This window comes from Canis lupus, chromosome X (assembly GCF_003254725.2).
Source record: "Canis lupus dingo isolate Sandy chromosome X, ASM325472v2, whole genome shotgun sequence".
NCBI lineage: Eukaryota > Metazoa > Chordata > Mammalia > Carnivora > Canidae > Canis > Canis lupus.
In genome coordinates, this window is record NC_064281.1 from 25,766,579 (window position 1) to 25,783,956 (window position 17,378).

At 39.1% G+C, this 17,378-nt stretch overlaps 1 protein-coding gene across 7 annotated transcripts in view; it reads left to right on the forward strand.

The window, feature by feature from the left end:
* Positions 1 to 17,378, forward strand: part of GK (glycerol kinase) — a 77,085-nt gene that overhangs the window by 11,400 nt on the left and 48,307 nt on the right. For all 7 annotated transcript variants that reach the window (XM_025439332.3, XM_025439338.3, XM_049107332.1 and 4 more), the window contains exons 3-4: positions 1,370 to 1,476; positions 10,397 to 10,474. In XM_025439332.3, the coding sequence (XP_025295117.1) occupies positions 1,370 to 1,476; positions 10,397 to 10,474 (185 nt within the window). The remainder of the gene's footprint in view (positions 1 to 1,369; positions 1,477 to 10,396; positions 10,475 to 17,378) is intronic.

Consider the following 17,378-nt stretch of genomic DNA (forward strand, 5'->3'; position numbering starts at 1 on the left):
TTATGTACTTTTGATCTATTTATTTTACTTAACAACTAAATGCAATTTAAGAAAGAGAAAAAAAACTTGATGCCCTACCAAATTTTAGTATTTCCTTTTCATGAAAAATGTTCTCCTGCATTTTAGAGAATTATTTTATTTTATTTTATTTTTATTTTTTTTTAAGGTTTTGTTTTTTTTTCATTCATGAGAGACACAGAGAGAGAGGGAGAGGCAGAGACATAGGCAGAGGGAGAAGCAGGCTCCCTGCAAGGATCCCGATTCGGGACTCAATCCCAGGACCCCAGGATCATGACCTGAGCCAAAGGCAGATGCTCAACCCCTGAGCCACCCAGGTGCCCCTCTCTCTAGAGTTATTTTAATAATGAAAGCTATTGATACCATACTAGCCTTAGAATGACTGTCCACAGGCCTAATCCCAGTGCAATATGGAGACAGCACCTAGGTCTTGAATGGACAAAAGTTAGAAATATGTGGAAGGAGCTTAAGTTTTTAGAAAAAGAATTTAGAGACTACTCAAAGCTCAGGAGAGCCAGGCAGGCTCAAGGAAGGCCAAGAAAAAAGGCATTTGGAATTCCCTTGGACTTCCAGATTGTAGGGTAGGATTTTTTAAATTTGGGTCCTTTCTACTTGTGGTTTTCCTCAATTGCCATTTTGGTTTTTTCCATACTTCTTTTCCTTGTCATTTATGATGAGCCTTTCATCTTTCTGAGGTCCTTGTACCTTACCAAAATGGCGCCAGGATTGGGTCTGAAAACTGGAAGCAATGCCTTGTCTACATGAAATAATTACTGGATGTAATTTAAATTTTTCCCCTAAATTCTCCCAAAATATTTTGGGAGAAAAATGGCAAAAGAGATTAGTATACTTCTTTTCAGAATTCCTTTTGCTTCACAAATAAATAAGTACATACACAAACAAGTAAGTAAATAAGTAGATCAGTCACTGCCCCCATCCCAAGAGTGATATATGTATCTCAATCTACTTAGAAATAGCTAGTGACTAGTGAAAACATGCAGTTGGCTTATCAAAATTCATCAAAAGTCACAGGATCTAAAGAATTGGGGAGCTAATTTTTTATTAGATTCGAAAATAATTATTTAAAAGTAGAGTATCTGCTATTTATGGTCTGCCATTGCTTGCCTTCTTTCAAATGAGTAATTACTATGTGAAGAATGAGAAAAATGTAAGGGAAATGGGCTTTTGTTTAAATCATTTCTTTGGAATACTGGTGATACTTTCCTTTGCTAATGTAATTTTCTTTGATTTGTGCACCTGCCACACCTTCATAAGCATACATATCTAGAGGAATAAGCTATGTTTATATTGCTTCCTTGTGGACTAACCAAATACATTCTTTTGTTCAAAGATGGGTGGAACAAGACCCTAAGGAAATTCTGCAGTCTGTCTATGAGTGTATAGAGAAAACATGTGAGAAACTTGGACAGCTCAATATTGATATTTCCAACATAAAAGGTATTTTTAATAGAATGTTTTTCTCCATGTATGATTATCTCAATTGAATTCAATCATTCATTCATTCAGCACATAGCCAAATACCTGTGCAATGGCAAGCATTTCTGTGCCAACTGAGGGAGTGACAATAAATGGGTAGATGAAATGTTCTCATGAAGCTTTCATTCCAGCGGATGTAAGAGCAGGCAAATGCAAGCTGATCTCAGGTCCTGGGAAGCCCTGTGCAGGGGCTAAAACTGAGTTGATACTGTAGGGTGGGCCCAGAGAGGCTTACTTTAGATTGAACAGCTAGAGAAGGCCTCTCTAAGAAGTTGACACTGTTGCCAAGGTCTCAAAAGCCGAAAGGGGCCCACCATGCAGATGGCTGGGAGAAGAATGTGTAAGGAAAAGGAAGCAGCATGTGCAAAGGTCCTGAGGTGGGAATACGCTTGGCCTATTTCTGGGTTGGAAAAAGACGAGTGTGTGAAAAGTGGAGAAAAGAAGGGTGAGGGTGGGGGTGGATCAGAGGTTTCAGTAGGAGCAGTAATCAGGGAAGCCAATAGGGCCTTGTCAGCCACAGTTAGGAATTTGGGTGCTATTCTTAGTATCACGGGAAGCCGGCAGTGAGAAGGTTTTAAGCAAGGTGACGGGATGACAGGATCTGACTTGCAGTTTAAAGACAACTTCCTCACTGCACTGTGGAGCCATGTGGGGGCGGACAGTAAAGGTCTGAGTGGCTGCTGTGGAAGTCCTGAGAAAGAGGATGGGGACCTGACTGGCAGTGGTAGCAGGGGAGGTGATTTGAGGGGGCAGAACTGAATGATACATTGGAATTCAGGGTAGTAGAGAGAGCAGTATTGTCAGGGGACGTGATTGGTCAAAGATGATGCTTGGGTTTTTGCTGGAGCCCCTAGATAGATTGGGGAACATGAGCGGTGGGGGGGGGGGGGATGAAATGAAAGCATTTCACTTAGAGCATCTCCTTGAAATAACTGGAAGTGTTAGATTAGATTATTACAGGATCTGTATTAATTCCAAGTAGTTTATTGTTTTTGAAGATTTATTTATTTGAGAGAGTGAAAGAGAGTGCAAGAGCATGAGCGGGGAGGGTGGCAGAGGGACAGGGAGCATTCTCAAGCAGACTTGGAGCTGAGCAGCAAGCCCGATGCAGGGAACAATCCTACAACCCTGAAATCATGCCCGGAGCCAAAATCCAGTCAGTGGCTTAACCAACTGAGCCCTTGTAGGTAGTTTGACCCCAAGTAAGGGCAACCATCAATTGGTGGTAGTGGTGCCTTGATTCACATCATCTTGGCTATGAGATTTACCAGCACTCCTGAATTGAAGCTTTGATTGTTCATTTTGGTGGAGATGCTGGGGAGAAACTTTGAATTTTTTTTCAGACTTTGCTCTATTTGTATAAATAAAACTTACTTTTAAAAGACTGAATGGAGCATCTAGATGGCTCACTTGGTTAAGCATCTGACTCTTGGTTTCCACTTGGCTGGTGGACTTGAGCCTCATGCCGGGCTCTGTGCTCAGCGGGTAGTCTGCTTCGAATTCTCTCTGCCTCTCCTGCTCTGTTCTCTCTCTCTCTCTCTCTCTCTCTGTCTCAAATGGATCCATCTTTAAAAAAAGACTGAATGTTATCAAAATCACTTGTTCAGCAGACTCACATGCTGGGTATGCTAGGGAAACAGTGGAGCACAATAGGATTGTGCCACCAACAGCCAAGTGAGGGAAGCACATGTTAATGCTATCACAAATTAATGGAATATCCTACCCCGTTTGTCCCTATATCAATGTGGAAGTGTTTCAAACTTCTTTTAGAGTATCACTCACCAAGTTCTAGATGAGTTGTGCAAATCAAAGTGATGGTTGGTTGTGTCCTTGAATTGTTCTCCCAGGTTTTCCAGCCTCAATGACCTAAACATATAGGAGGCATTCAGTAGTACACTCCATTGTCAAAATATCTTATTACCAAAGACATGAAAAATCTATGTGGCTTATAAAGCCACACTCCATTGTCAAAATATCTTATTACCAAAGATAACTTCACAAACCACTTCACTTTTTTTTTCAAACCACTTCACTTTTTAGCTCTAGTGTAGCAAATAACTCTAGCTAAAAAGTGATTTATTTGTAGTCTTACCTATTAATCATTAAGAATTTATCATAGCTGGTTATATTTCTTTTAAAAAAATATTTTGCTTATTTTTTTAAAGATTTTATTTTTAAACAACATTTACAGCCCTCTGCACCCAGCATGGGGCTCTGACTCAAAACCCTGAGATCAAGAGTCAGATGCTCCCCTGATTGAGCCAGCCAGGTGCCAATCGCTGGTTGTTTTCTTTTGCAGAACCCAGTTTGGAGTTAGTTGTCCTCCACCAGAAACTTTATAGATTTCAGGTATGGATGAGCAATGTCTCCAAAATCAAAGTTCACTCAGTACAACAGCACATAGGAGTCCAAGACAAGTAAATAGGGGGCTGCTTTTCTTCTTAGAGTGGGCAGCTCTGTTTAAGCCTGCCATTGAACTGAAGGCGCTACAAAGTTCATCCTCATGTGGTAGAAGCAAAATATTACATACACTGCTTTAACACTGAGACTATAGGGGCCCCTGGCTGGCTTAATCAGTAGAGCATGCAACTCTTGAGCTTGGGGTCATGAATTTAAACCTCAGGTTGAGTTATGAAGATTACTTTAAAAAAATAAATTTTAAAAACTCAGGAGCATAAAATTTTCAGCTGCTAAATTCCCTTGTATCCAAAGTAGTTAAGTAGTTACCACACTATTGGAGAAAAGGGAAACCACCCCCCCACCCACTGCCTTGCCCTGCCAAACATCCACACACATTTCTGTCTTCTATCTACTCTCAGGGGGTCTCAGAAAGGTACCATATTCTCCAAAATAGCTTCCCAGCTGTGGCTGGATCTCATTTCCAATTGTTATAACGTGCCTCAAGCACACATCTTCCAGAGACTGTTTTTCTTAGAGCTTTACACCTCTTCCCATATGGCACTTTTAGTAGCCCCAGAGCCTTCCTCCAGGGTTCTTATTTCACTTTGGGTGGTTTTAGAGTTTTGGGGTTTTTTTTCCCCCTAAAAACTTGTTCCAATTATAAATTATGACTTTATTTTTATTTTTATTTATTTTTATTTTTTAAGATTTTATTTATTGATTTTTAAAGTGGGTTCTAGGCCCAACATGGGGCTTGAACTCAGTACCCTAAGATCAGAGTTGCATGCTCTACCAACTGAGCCAGCCAGGTGCCCTGATTTTATTTTTAAATAAGGATGCATACCATCCATAATTCTACCAACAATTATAACACCCTACAGTATTTCCAAAGTCTTTTTCTTTTTTTTTTTTTAATTATTTTTTTAAATTTTTATTTATTTATGATAGTCACAGAGAGAGAGAGAGAGAGAGAGGCAGAGACACAGGCAGAGGGAGAAGCAGGCTCCATGCACCGGGAGCCCGACGTGGGATTCGATCCCGGGTCTCCAGGATCGCGCCCTGGGCCAAAGGCAGGCACTAAACCGCTGCGCCACCCAGGGATCCCCCAAAGTCTTTTTCTAAGTATATTTTCTTAACTATGATCATAGCTTTTCACAGGCAATATTAAGCAAAATTGAACCAGAGATTTTGAAGTTAGCATTTGACTAGCTAATTTTACTCGCAGCACTCACTGTCCAGAAAAATACCTCCTGAGAAAGAACATGCAGGTGAAGCTTGAACTTCCTAGATACAGTGTACTGCATTGGGTTTTATATATGCCAATGATGATAGTATCTGTAACTAAAAGACTGTGGGACCATGAAATTATACATACTTGAGACATGTAACTCTCATATGCTCCTAAGTGGGAGATAAACCAGGGTAGAGAATTACAGGACCTGAATATGTAATTCTGAGAAAGAAGGAATTAAAAATTAGGCACTATTTAGAGAAGCATGTGTGCTGGGATTGGCAAAAAAAGTTTTGTTTTTATTTAAATTTAATTAACATATTGTATTACTAGTTTCAGAGGTAGAATTTAGTAGAGTTGTTTTTTAAAGATTATTTGAGTGGGGGGGTGCCTGGGTGGCTCAGTTAGCTAGGCGTTTGCCTTTTTGGCTCAGGTTATGATTCTGGAGTCTCAGGATCAAGGCCCACATAGGGCTCCCTGCTCTGCAGGGAGTTTGCTTCTCCCTCTGCTCCTCACCCAACTCGTTCTCTCTCTCTCCCTCTCTCTCTCTCTCTCTCTGTCCTCCAAATAAATAAATAAATAATAAAATCTTTTTTAAAAAAGTATTTGAGAGAGAGCATGTGCACACACAAACACGAGTGGGGGGGGGGGCGAGCAGAGGGAGAAAGAGAGAAGCTGACTCCCCACTGAGCACAGAGCTCATCATGGTGCTCAGTCTCACAATCCTGAGATCATGACCTGAGCTGAAATCAAGAGTCTACTGCTCAAGAAACTGAGCCACCCAGGTACCCCAGAAAAGTTTTCTTTTTTTTAAGATTTTTATTTATTCATGAAAGATAGGAGAAGCAGGCTCCCAATGGGGAGCCTGAAGCAGAATTTGATCCCAGGACCCCAGGATCACGAACCAAAGGCAGACGCTCAACCACTGAGCCACTCAGATGCCCCTAGAAAAGTTTTCTTTAAAAAAAAACAAAAACAAAAAGGGTGCCTGGCTGGCCCCGTAGGTAGAGCATGTGAGTCTTGATCTCAGGGCCATGAGTTCAAGCCCCACATAAAACAAACCTTAAAAAAATACAGAGGATTTTAGGGTAAAATAGATGTTGGAACACTGAAAAAGTTCAGAAGAACTACATAAAGCCTGCATGCGCTGGGGAGAAATCAGTAATGGAGATGTGTTTATGGCAGCAGGAGAATCCTAAGAAGCTATTTCGCTGGACTTTGATCGTCTGCAAGAAAAGCAATTTTACTTAGGACAAAGGAACCGAATTAAGATAAAAGGAAAAGAAAGAGTGGTCAGGGAGGAATCTGTGACCAATGAGTCAGATAGAAATAGCTCTCAATTACATTCTGAATGTAAGTTAGAATGAGGCAATAAAGAAAGGTAGCCCAAAGGACGTAGGATAGTGACTCAGAGACTGTGGCTAAGCGAGCAGCCAGTCTATTTATGGAAAATTAATGTAGTAGGGAAAAATAGGAGATTTTACTGGACTATGAATTCATTGTGATCTCACAGTGTAAAGTTGTCACAGAACTATTATGTTCACAGTATTCCAATTTAGCAGTCTGTTGCTGAGGTCCAACTGAGTTCTCTGGTCTCTGTATTGTGTCCACAGTGCTGCCGGGAAATTCCTTTATGAGTCCTGCTTAGCTCAGTCCCATTCTCTGCAACTAATAGTTCACTCTCTCCTCAGCAATATTGATGAGAATGAGGGGTACCTGCTGGCTCAGTCAGTTAAGTGACCAACTCCTGGTTTCCGCTCAGGTGGTAATCTCATGGTTTGTGGGATCAAGCCCTGTGTCGGCTCTGAGCTCAGTGTGGCGTCTGCTTGAGTCTCTTTCTGCCCCTCCCGCTCGTGCTTTTTCTTACTCTAAAATAAATTAATTAAAAATAATATTTTAACAATGAACGGAAGCAGTAAGAAACATTTATTGAGCAGTTATTATGTGCCAAGCACTGTTGTAATACGTAGTAACTCACTGTAACCCTGTTAGGTGGGAACTATTCTCTAATTTACAGAAGATAAAACAGATTGAGATCCAGGGTCCTGCTGCTAGGAAACAGGAATTTGAATTTGAACCCCAGCAGTCTGGCTTCAGAACCTGAGCTCTAATTGAATGATGCCCCAAACTCATGATCCTAATTTGCTTGACCCCATTTGAGCAGATAACCTTGTGTGCTACTTCACAGAGAACATTGAGGCTCTGGGGCCTTAATTCCTCATTTCCTTTCCCCATACTTGGATAAAGGTTATTTAGATGAACTGTTAGCCGGACTACCTAAAAACAAAATAAATAAATGAAAGGGTGGAAGTTACAACTGATACCAAAGAAATACAAAGCATCGTAAGAGAATGCTATGAACAATTCTAGGTAAATAAATTGGACAACCTAGAAGAAATTGATACATTCCTGGAAACCTACACTCTTCCCAGACTGAATCACAAAGGTATAGAAAATCAGAATAGGCCAAACATTAGCAAGGAGTTTGTTTTTTTGTTTGTTTGTTTGTTTGTTTTTTATTTTTTTTAGCAAGGAGTTTGAATCAGTAATCAAAAACTAAACTAAATTGAGCTAAAAAGCTTACTGCACAGCAAAGGAAACCATCAACAAAATAAGCAACCTACTAAATGGGAAAATATATTTGCAAATCATTTATCTGATAAGGGGTTAATACCAAAGCTACAAAGAATCCATACAACTCAATAGCAAACAGATAGTCTGATTAAAAAATGATCACAGGACCCAAATGTCTTTTTTCCAGAGAAGTCATACACATGGCCAATAGGCACCTGAAAAAATGCTCATCATCGCTCATTTTCAGGCAAATGTAAATCAAAATCCCAATGAAATAATCACACCACACCTATCAGAATAGCTATTCTCAAAACTGTGACAACTGTTGGTGAGGTTGTGGAGGAAAGGGAACCCTCGTGCACTGTTAGTGGGAATGCAAACTGGTGCAGCCAACTGTGGAAAACAGTATGGAGGTTTCTCCAAAAACTAAAAACAGAACTACCATATGATCCAGCAATTTTACTTCTGGGTATTTATCCAAAGAAAATGAAAACACTAATTCAAAAAGATAAATACACCCCTATGTTCATTGCAGTGACTCACAATAGCCAAGATATGTAAACAACCAAAGTGTCCTTTGATGGACGAATATACAATGGAATATTATTCAGTCATAAAATGAAATCTTGTCATTTGTGACAACATGGATGGACCTTAAGGGTATGCTAAGTGAAATAAGTCAGACAGGAAGACAAATGCTGTAGGACTTTACTTTTATGTGGAATTTTAAAAACAACATGAACAAAACAAAACTCATAGGTGCAGAGATCAGATTGGTGGTTGCTGGGGGGAGGGCCCAAAATGGGAGAAGGGAGTTGAGGTACAAACTTCAGTCATAAAATAAGTAAGTCATGGGGATATGATGTGCAGCATGATGACTATAGTCAACAATATTGTATTGCATATTATGTAACTTTGTATGGTGACAAGAGGATACTAGATTTACTGTGATCTCTGCAGTGTATCCAGTCATTATGTTGTATACTTGAAACTAATGTTTTGTGTCAACTATGTACCTTAATAAAAAGTATGTAGCTCATTTTCCACAGGCCAGTTTTCATTGCTCTCTATTACATATAAAATCCCCTTACAGTAAAGTCTAATTACTTTTTAGTTTAGATTCTAGTGTATGGTTTTAAAAATAAACTGTTGTTTTGAGCTTTAAAACAAAGATTATTTAGAACAAGGGAACTATTGGTTCCCCCTCAACTCTGTGCTATTCAGAACATTCCAGTTATGTTTTATTCTAGGTATACAATTTGAACAATCTGGACAGAAAGTTGTGTGTTCCTAGGGGAGGTGGTCAAGGGACTTTCAGTCATACCACGTGGAAGGGGGCCTGGCTGGCTCAGTCAGTAGAACATCTGACTCTTGATCTTAGGGTTGTGAGCTTGAGCCCCATGCCGGGCATAGGGATTACTTAAAATAAAAATAAACCATACCATATGGTGGGAGCAGTAGAAGGAAATTGGACTGTTTAGCTTATATAGGGGAAAAGAAGACCTGAGGGACCATACAACTGCCTCAAGTTCATGAAAAACTCACATATAAAAGTATTAATCTTATTGCATGTATCTCCAAAGACTGTAGCTAAGATCTGTAGGTGAGAGCTACAAGGAAGAGGATTTTTTTAAAAAAACAAAGTTGTGAATAAAGATTGGTCTGCCTCGAGAGGTACTGAGTATTTTGTCACTAGAAGTGCTGTCTGAATGGTCACATGAGGAGTCGTTTTGGGGGAAATTTAATCGGAAGACCTGTCTATTATTGATTATGTAGCCTTTAAAGTCGGTCTTCACCTTACATTCTGAAAGAGTTCAATACTTCAGGCCAGTGTGTTCAACCCAGGCTGCACAGTAGAATCACTCGGGGAACTTTAAGGAAAAATAGTAATGCTCAGATCCTACTCCGTCTGTTAAATTGGAATGTTTGGGTCATGGCCTGGGCATTGATGTTTTTTTTAAAGCTCTCCAGTTGATTCTAATGTACAGCCAAGTCTGAGAACCTGTGAGTTAGCTGAATCAAGCTGAATTGAGTAAAATGGTATGGATTAGTGTTTTACTTATAGTAACTGTAACTATGGCATTTGAGTCCTATGAAGGTCAGTATAATGTAAATGCCATTACATGTTGTATTTAAGCCTGATTCAAATTCATATGTCTTACAACATACTCAAATATGAGAACAAAACAATTCCCAAAGAACCACCATAGGAGGTTGCCCAGCCTGAAGGATTTTATCTGTTTTCTTAAAATGCAGGTGCATGCATGCACAGAGAGAGAAATCGCTTATAGCAATTAGTAAATAAATGGATGAGATGATTGTTGGTCTCCTTAGAATAATAAATTGGGCACTGTAAATTTGGACTTAGTGCATTCCCTTTTTTATAAGGTAACCTGGGAGCCTTTCATTTGGATATTGATCTGGGTTCATTTTGTGCTGGTGGTGAGGCAGGAAGCAGTCTGTAGAAATAAAAAGAAGCTCTTGACAGTGGGTGTTTACTTTTCCTGGAGCCACTCACAGACAATATATTCAGTACCACGACAAAAGTGCCAAATGTTTTTTCAAACTGTTATGTTTAGTTATGCCTATTAAAAAGAAAACATGAGAACTATTCTCCTGAAGTAGTTTTCTACTTGTTTAATTTGTACTCCCTTCTGTTTAATTTTCTCTTTCAAGCTATTGGTGTCAGTAACCAGAGGGAAACCACTGTAGTCTGGGACAAGTTAACTGGAGAGCCACTCTACAATGCTGTGGGTAAGCTGTTATTCATGGATGTCAAATGAGAGGCCTTTCTCCACTTGCAGACACTGTCACCCTGAAAGGTCTGGCTGAGAAAGCATGTGGTCATGTTTCCTAGACTCAGATGGGATGGGCACGTATAGTCCTCTAAGAAATCAGTTTTTAGGTATTTACCATCTTCTGGTATTTATTCACATCTTGAATTAACTTTTCCCCTTGTTTCCTCCTTTTCTTGATTATTTGTATCATACAAATGGTTCAGTGTTGCCCGAACTGTTTCATGGTCCCTGTTGCTTTTGAAACCTAAAAGAGATCCCGCCTCCTCCCCTTAAAAATCGAAATTACACATGTTCACATACCTATCTCTATAAAGTACTTGTGTACTTGTTTTCCCATCTGGTAATTTGAATGGACTCACCTGAGGTTCTGAAAATAAAATCTCAAAATTTTAGCTCCTTCCGCTACACATTTGGCTATTTCAACTGGGGTTCCAAAACTCAAAATCTCAAATACACCAACATTAGCTATTACATCTTACTTAAATGTTAAATGACCATGAGCGTATTGTAGTATTCTCTTAGCACATGACATTAGGTACTAAATGACACTGTCATTTGCTAAAAGGAAACTTCTGTTGTAAATACACAGTCACTAAAACACATCATTCTGTTCACAAATAACAAAACACAATTTTTTGTCAATAAAATACCAGGTTGTGAGGTGTGGAATGGAGGTAGAAATTGTCAGAGATGGTATGATTTTTAGAGTGAGCTATTTTTACTTTATAGTTACTTTAATATTGATTGGAAGAAAGTGATCTTTGAGCAGAAAATACACTAAAACGGTGCCTGGTAAGAGTAGCATAAAACCTTTGGAAATAATCTTTGTAAAAAATTAGATATTTGCTGTAATTGTGTTATTAGAGACAATTTAGTATATCTTCGGTACTTTGTTTAAAAAAATTAAAGACTCAAAAAATGTCAATTGTAACTATAGGTCCTGTTACACAAAAGTACACGTTTTAAATCTTTATTTTGTTCTCATTCTCATGAGCAAATCATTTTGAATATAAGCAAAGCAGGATATTACAGTTTTAATGACTGATACCTAGGGGGTATTCTTTCATGGATCACTATTAGCCAACATCTTGAACTAGTTAGGTTTTGCTTTTTTTCCCCATGGGGGAAAAGGATGGACCTTCTCAAAACAACCAGAAAGTTCCTGTTAAACTCTAAACTTTGAATTGTAAAAATGCAACTTTGGACTTTGAGTTGTCATTTTAAAATAATGCAACTAGCTTAGTGGAAGTTATAGTAAAAGATTTAAGTAAATATTTCACCAGAAATAACTTTGTTTTCTGATTTGCTTATGTAGTCATTTCCTTTTCTTCTACCTTTGTCCCTCTGTGCCCCATCCTATGTGCTTTTCAGTATTAATTTCTACTGCACCTATGGGATATGAGGAATTTTTTCTTTTTTTTCTTTTTTTAAAAAGATTTTATTTATTTATTCAGAGAGAGAGAGAGCGGCAGAGACATAGGCAGAGGGAGAAGCAGGCACCATACAGAGAGCCTGATGTGGGACTCGATCCCGGGTCTCCAGGATCACACCCTGGGCTGCAGGCGGCGCTAAACTGCTGCCCGAGGAATTTTTTTTCAATACTGAACCATGCACATGTCTTGAGAACCTCTTATGTTTGGTGCTATACTACATGTGTTATGGAGACTATGAGTTATTGGGCAGTTTTATAAGAGGCTAACACAAAATTAGGGAATAGTTGATAAGCTATGTTGATAAAATGAATAGGAATTAGAGGAAGTACACGTTAGTATGGATTTTGAATTTTGGGCATACTTCTGCAGGAGCTTGAACTCCATTTTAGGGCTTGTAGAATGTGTTGGATTATATTAGGAAAAGGGAATATTGAAGGCTAGTGTGAACAAGCGATGAAGGTGAAAATGTCTATACAATATTTCACCAAAGAGTGAAGAGACTGATCAGATTCGTGGGTAGGATGGCTTCTTTATTAGTTTTAATAAAACTAGCAGTGATAATAATGCTCAGTAAGTGCTAACATTACTGTGTACTAAGGATTTTGCTAAACACTTCATCCCTATTATTTAATCTCAATGACCCTGAAGCAGGTTTTACTTGCCTTTTCTTACAAACGAATTAGGGGGGTGGAGGGGGCAGCTACATACCTTGTCCAAGGCCGTATAGCTGTAAATAGAGGTAAAGCCACAGTTTGAACATAAACCTCTAACCCCAAAGCCTATTTTGGATAAAAAGGGGTTGGGGAGGATATAGAAGGCACTGAAAGCCATGCGCTGGGTAACATGGGACAAAATGAGTAATAAAGGAGAATGTACCTTCCCTTATGGAGGAATGGGTTGGTTCAAATGTACCTTTCTACTGAGAACAGTTCAAGAAGTTAGACAAAACAAAACTCTGTCTGAGGGACTTGAAGGCTACCAAGGCAGTGAGGAATTATAGGACCAAGATCCAGGAGAGAAGGAAAGCCTAGAGAGATAAACCTGGCATTCAGTGCTGCTTATTCCCTAGAAATACTGGTAGATTCTAAAAGGAGTATCTGAGGCTAAGCAGCATTTTCATTTCAAAAGGCAGTCAGGCTGCCATGGGTAGAGATGAATAGGGGCAAAATCCTAGACTTTTGATTGTGATTGTGATGGGCCAACCCAAAAAGTGAAGTAAACTGGAAATACTCTGTCACAGGAAGTAAAGCCCAGATTCAAGTAATTTAAAGCACTGAGCAGATTATGATGATCTAAGATTGCTAATGCTCTTAGCCTAACTCCCTTTCAGAAACAAAAATGAACCCTTTTTGGAGGAAGATTATCTCTAGAGTTTTTCATATATGATTTCTAGTTTTCTACTAAAAAAAAGAATCAAGCATACAAAACATGACTAAAAACCAACAGAAACAACCTTAAAAACCAACCCATAGGAAATCCCGATATTAGACTTCTCAGTCTTTAAAGTAATACATGTTCAAGGAATTGCTTGACAAAATTAATCACCTTAGCCAAGAGTTGGGAATTTAAAAATAGAAATTCTGGAGCTGTGTTAAAAACTCAGTTGATGAGTTTCGCAAAAGATTAGACACAGCTGGAGATGAATCAGTAAACTGGGAGAGAGACCAGAAGTAAATATCCAGACTAGAGCACAGAGAGATAAAGGTTTAGAAAACAGAGAAGAATCTAGGAGAAAGATGGAGTAAGGTGAGGAGGTCTAATATATTTGTCACTGGAGTCCCAGGAGAAGAGGAAAGAGAAATGATAAGGTTTTTCAAAACTGATGAAAGCTATCACAGATTCAAGAAGCACTGTGATTCCCAGGCAAGATAAATACAGAAAGCCATATATAAATATACGAAGAGACCTGAAGATAAAAAGAAAAATGTTTACGTAGCCAGAGGATATGACCTTCAGGAGTGCCACACTGACTTTCAATTGATTTCTCAATGGAAACAAAGTAAGTCAGAATACAATAGAATGAAATCTCTAAAATGCTTTATGACTATAACTTCCACCTAGGATTCTATACCTGTGAAAATATTCTTACATAATTAAGGTGAAATATAAAGGCAAAGACAAACAAAAAAACAGAAATCATTGCAAGCAAACCCCCACTGAAAGAAAAACTAAGCACTTTTTTCATGTAGAAGGGAAATGGTCTCACCCAGGAGTTTGGCAATGTTATAAGGAATGTAAAGCTCTAGAAAGGGTCAGTCTAAATGAATTTTGATGGCATGAAACAATAACATCTTATGATGTTCAAAATACATTAAGTATTAAAATGCACGGCAGCAGTTGTACATGAAAGGAATTTGGGGCAGACGAGTCTAAACTGTTTTCTGGTCCTTGTATCGTCAAGGATGCGTGTTGCAATAATTTCGGGGAAACAATGAGAGTAAAATAATGTGTAATTAACAAGCTTATAAAGGGGAAATACTGAATGATTTTTTTAAAAAAAGGCAAGGAAAGAATAAGAAATGGGAAACAGGAAGGAAGGACATATAGAAAGCATTTAAATCCAAATATGTAGATAAGTATATGAAAAAGGACAAGATTTGTTTCTCCACCATAAATTCTGGCAAAGCGGTTGAGACTGCTAATCAGTGGATGGGATTAGTGCCAAGACATTGGAGAGAAGGCAAGCTGGAGAGACCTTTCAGAGGAAAGATATCACCTGTATGTTTATAAATCAGATGGGGCATAAAGATAAGGTGGGGGGGGGGCAGGGGAGACAGAGCTGCAGATTTTTAGCCTGAGAGAACAGAAGGAAATATTTAAGGAGTGCCAGCCTGGGAGAAGAATGGCTTGCTTCTTTGAACGAGGTGAGTATTGGACTTGTAATCAAAGCTCATTTACGGGCAATTAAGTTTGTGGCTCTTTTATAAAGAGATTGTTCAGATGTAAGATGGAGACTTAAAGTCGGCACCGGACAGTCGCAGTTTATTATCGATGACTATAGGAATGAATGTAAATTCAACAAAAGTCAAAGAACCCTTCTGGGTACAGGTTCTGTAATGAGCCCTAGGCATCTAGTGACAAACCAGGCAGGCCCGGTGCTTGCCTTTGTGTCTCAGAGGGCCAAGGAGGGGAATCTGGAAGTAAAAAGGAGGAAGGCAGATAGAAAAGGAGGAGAGAGGAGGAGTAATTGCCTGAGAAGGGAAGCCACTCCGTCATGCCAAGGATAGATTCCGCCTCCAATTTTATGTCACCCGGGAAAATGCTAAGGTGTCATACCTCCATGCAAGTCTCAGTTGAGAACATCAACATAATATTAAATCTTCGGCAGCTTTCTCTTAACACAAGGTGGGGTTGGTGGAAACAGAATCAGATTTTCACATATCTTTGTCTTTGAGCTTCGTCTTTGTTTATATCACAGCCTGTGGATTTTATTCTCTCTCCTCTCTCTTTGTCCCTCTGTCACTCTAGTCCTGTCCTCCTCTTCATCTCCCTCTTTACTCACTCAATTATGTAACTGATGAGCAGTGTTTGCTATAGACAGGCCAATGAGAGAAGCAGTCTACACTTCTCTTTTTAAAAATTGCTTTTTTTATGTGGTCTTCTTGTTTATGGCCCAAGGCATCTGTGATAAGCAATCAGCTCACTCATCCCCAGTACCAGGACAGAGGTAGGAAGCCTTCAGGGTCCTATTTGTGGATCTGAAATACACTTGATGAAGAAGTTAAAGACTAAGAAAGCCTATTTTTTTCTTGCTTCCAATAAAAGTGTGTGTGTTTACTGACGTCTTTTATAACAGTTATAAGCACAGAAAAAAAAAAAACATTTAAATCTGTCCATTGAGGCACCGATGGCTAGTTCCATACAGTTTTAGAATTTGTGTGCTAATTGTGTGGTGGGCGAGGTAAACATTGGTGTGGTACCTAAAATAGAGCAGTGTCACTTTGCATCACTGCTCTGCGGTCACTGTGCCCTGATGCAGCCGTTGATTCTGATGGCCCGGGTGGACTGCAGGAGCTTTGTGGCCCTGGATCCTTTGACTGTCTTCACTCATCCTTGCGAGGCTTTTTTCTCTCCCTCTTATCATTCCCTTCATCAGTATTCTTTTCCAAGGACTTCCCTGCACCCCAATCCCTACTACTTTTCTAAGCCTTTTCCTCCCAAAACCAGTTCTTATTAGTGGTCTAGAGACCTTGCAATCTCCTAAGAATTAGTGAAAGAAAGGTTGGGGTTTACAAATACACCAAAGACGAAACTGAACACAACTACAACTGCACAGCCAAGCCCAAAACCACTGAAGTGGTAGGAAAAGGCTTGGATCAGTGATGTTTAATATCTTCGTGTGCAATTTCACTGATGCTGCCAGTGAAACATTCTGGCCTAACGAGGATGGCCCAACTGTTTTTCTGTCCTTCTTGGACAGTTTTTGTCACTCTGTTACTTAAACTTGATGAGTGTGCATGGCAAGCCTAAGTGCAATATGACCTTGCTACAGTAGCTTTCTGTAGAGCATAATTCATGATGTAATATAAAAATATGCATATTAAAGACTAATATCCAGAGAGGCAAGAGTCACTGATTTGAGACCCTTAGTATATGAAAGAAAACCACTAACAAGAATAATTTGTCCTCAATTTTTCTTTATTTAAATGGTATTGCAAACATTTATTTCTAAGATGTTGGATTTAAAGTATCCTGTGGGGCTCCTGACTGGCTCAGTCAGTGGAACATGTGACTCTTGTTCATGGGGTTATAAATTCGAGCCTCATGTTAGGTGTAGAGATTACTTCAATAAAATCTTCAAATAAAATAAAAATAGGGGCCCCTGAGTGGTTCAGTTGATTGAGCGTCTGACTTGATTTCTGCTCAGGTCGTGAGATCAAGCCCCATGCTGGCTCTGCACTTGATAAGAGTCTGCTTGTCTTTATCCCTCTCTGCTCCTCCTCCCACACTCTCCCTCTCTCAAATAAATAAAAAAAATAAAATATTAAAAAAAATAAAGTTCCTATATAGCTCTTCATGCAGTGTTGCAGTTGTAAACATTGATCATCCTTTTTGTCTTTTTTAGTTTTTACATACTGGTTAACCCCGGGCCAATGATTAAACCCGTGTAATCATCTGTCAAGATCTGAAGGAACCTTGAGCTCAACTTTTTTTTAACCTTTTCTGGAACTGGATTATGTTTCAGAGTATCAGCATGAAAAAAAAACCATAAATGGCAAGCTACCTAAAATTTGGAAGCACACTTGTCTTGAAACAACAAAAGTGTGGTTTTGTTTTTATTGCTGTGCTTTGGAAGGGAGCAAATTTTTTTTTACTTTTGTAAAAATCTGGAATATTCAGCTTGATCAAGATATACTTAATTTCTCCTTATTTCGAGTCCTTTATTACAAAATTCTTTGAATGCCTTACATTTCCTTCAATCCAGGG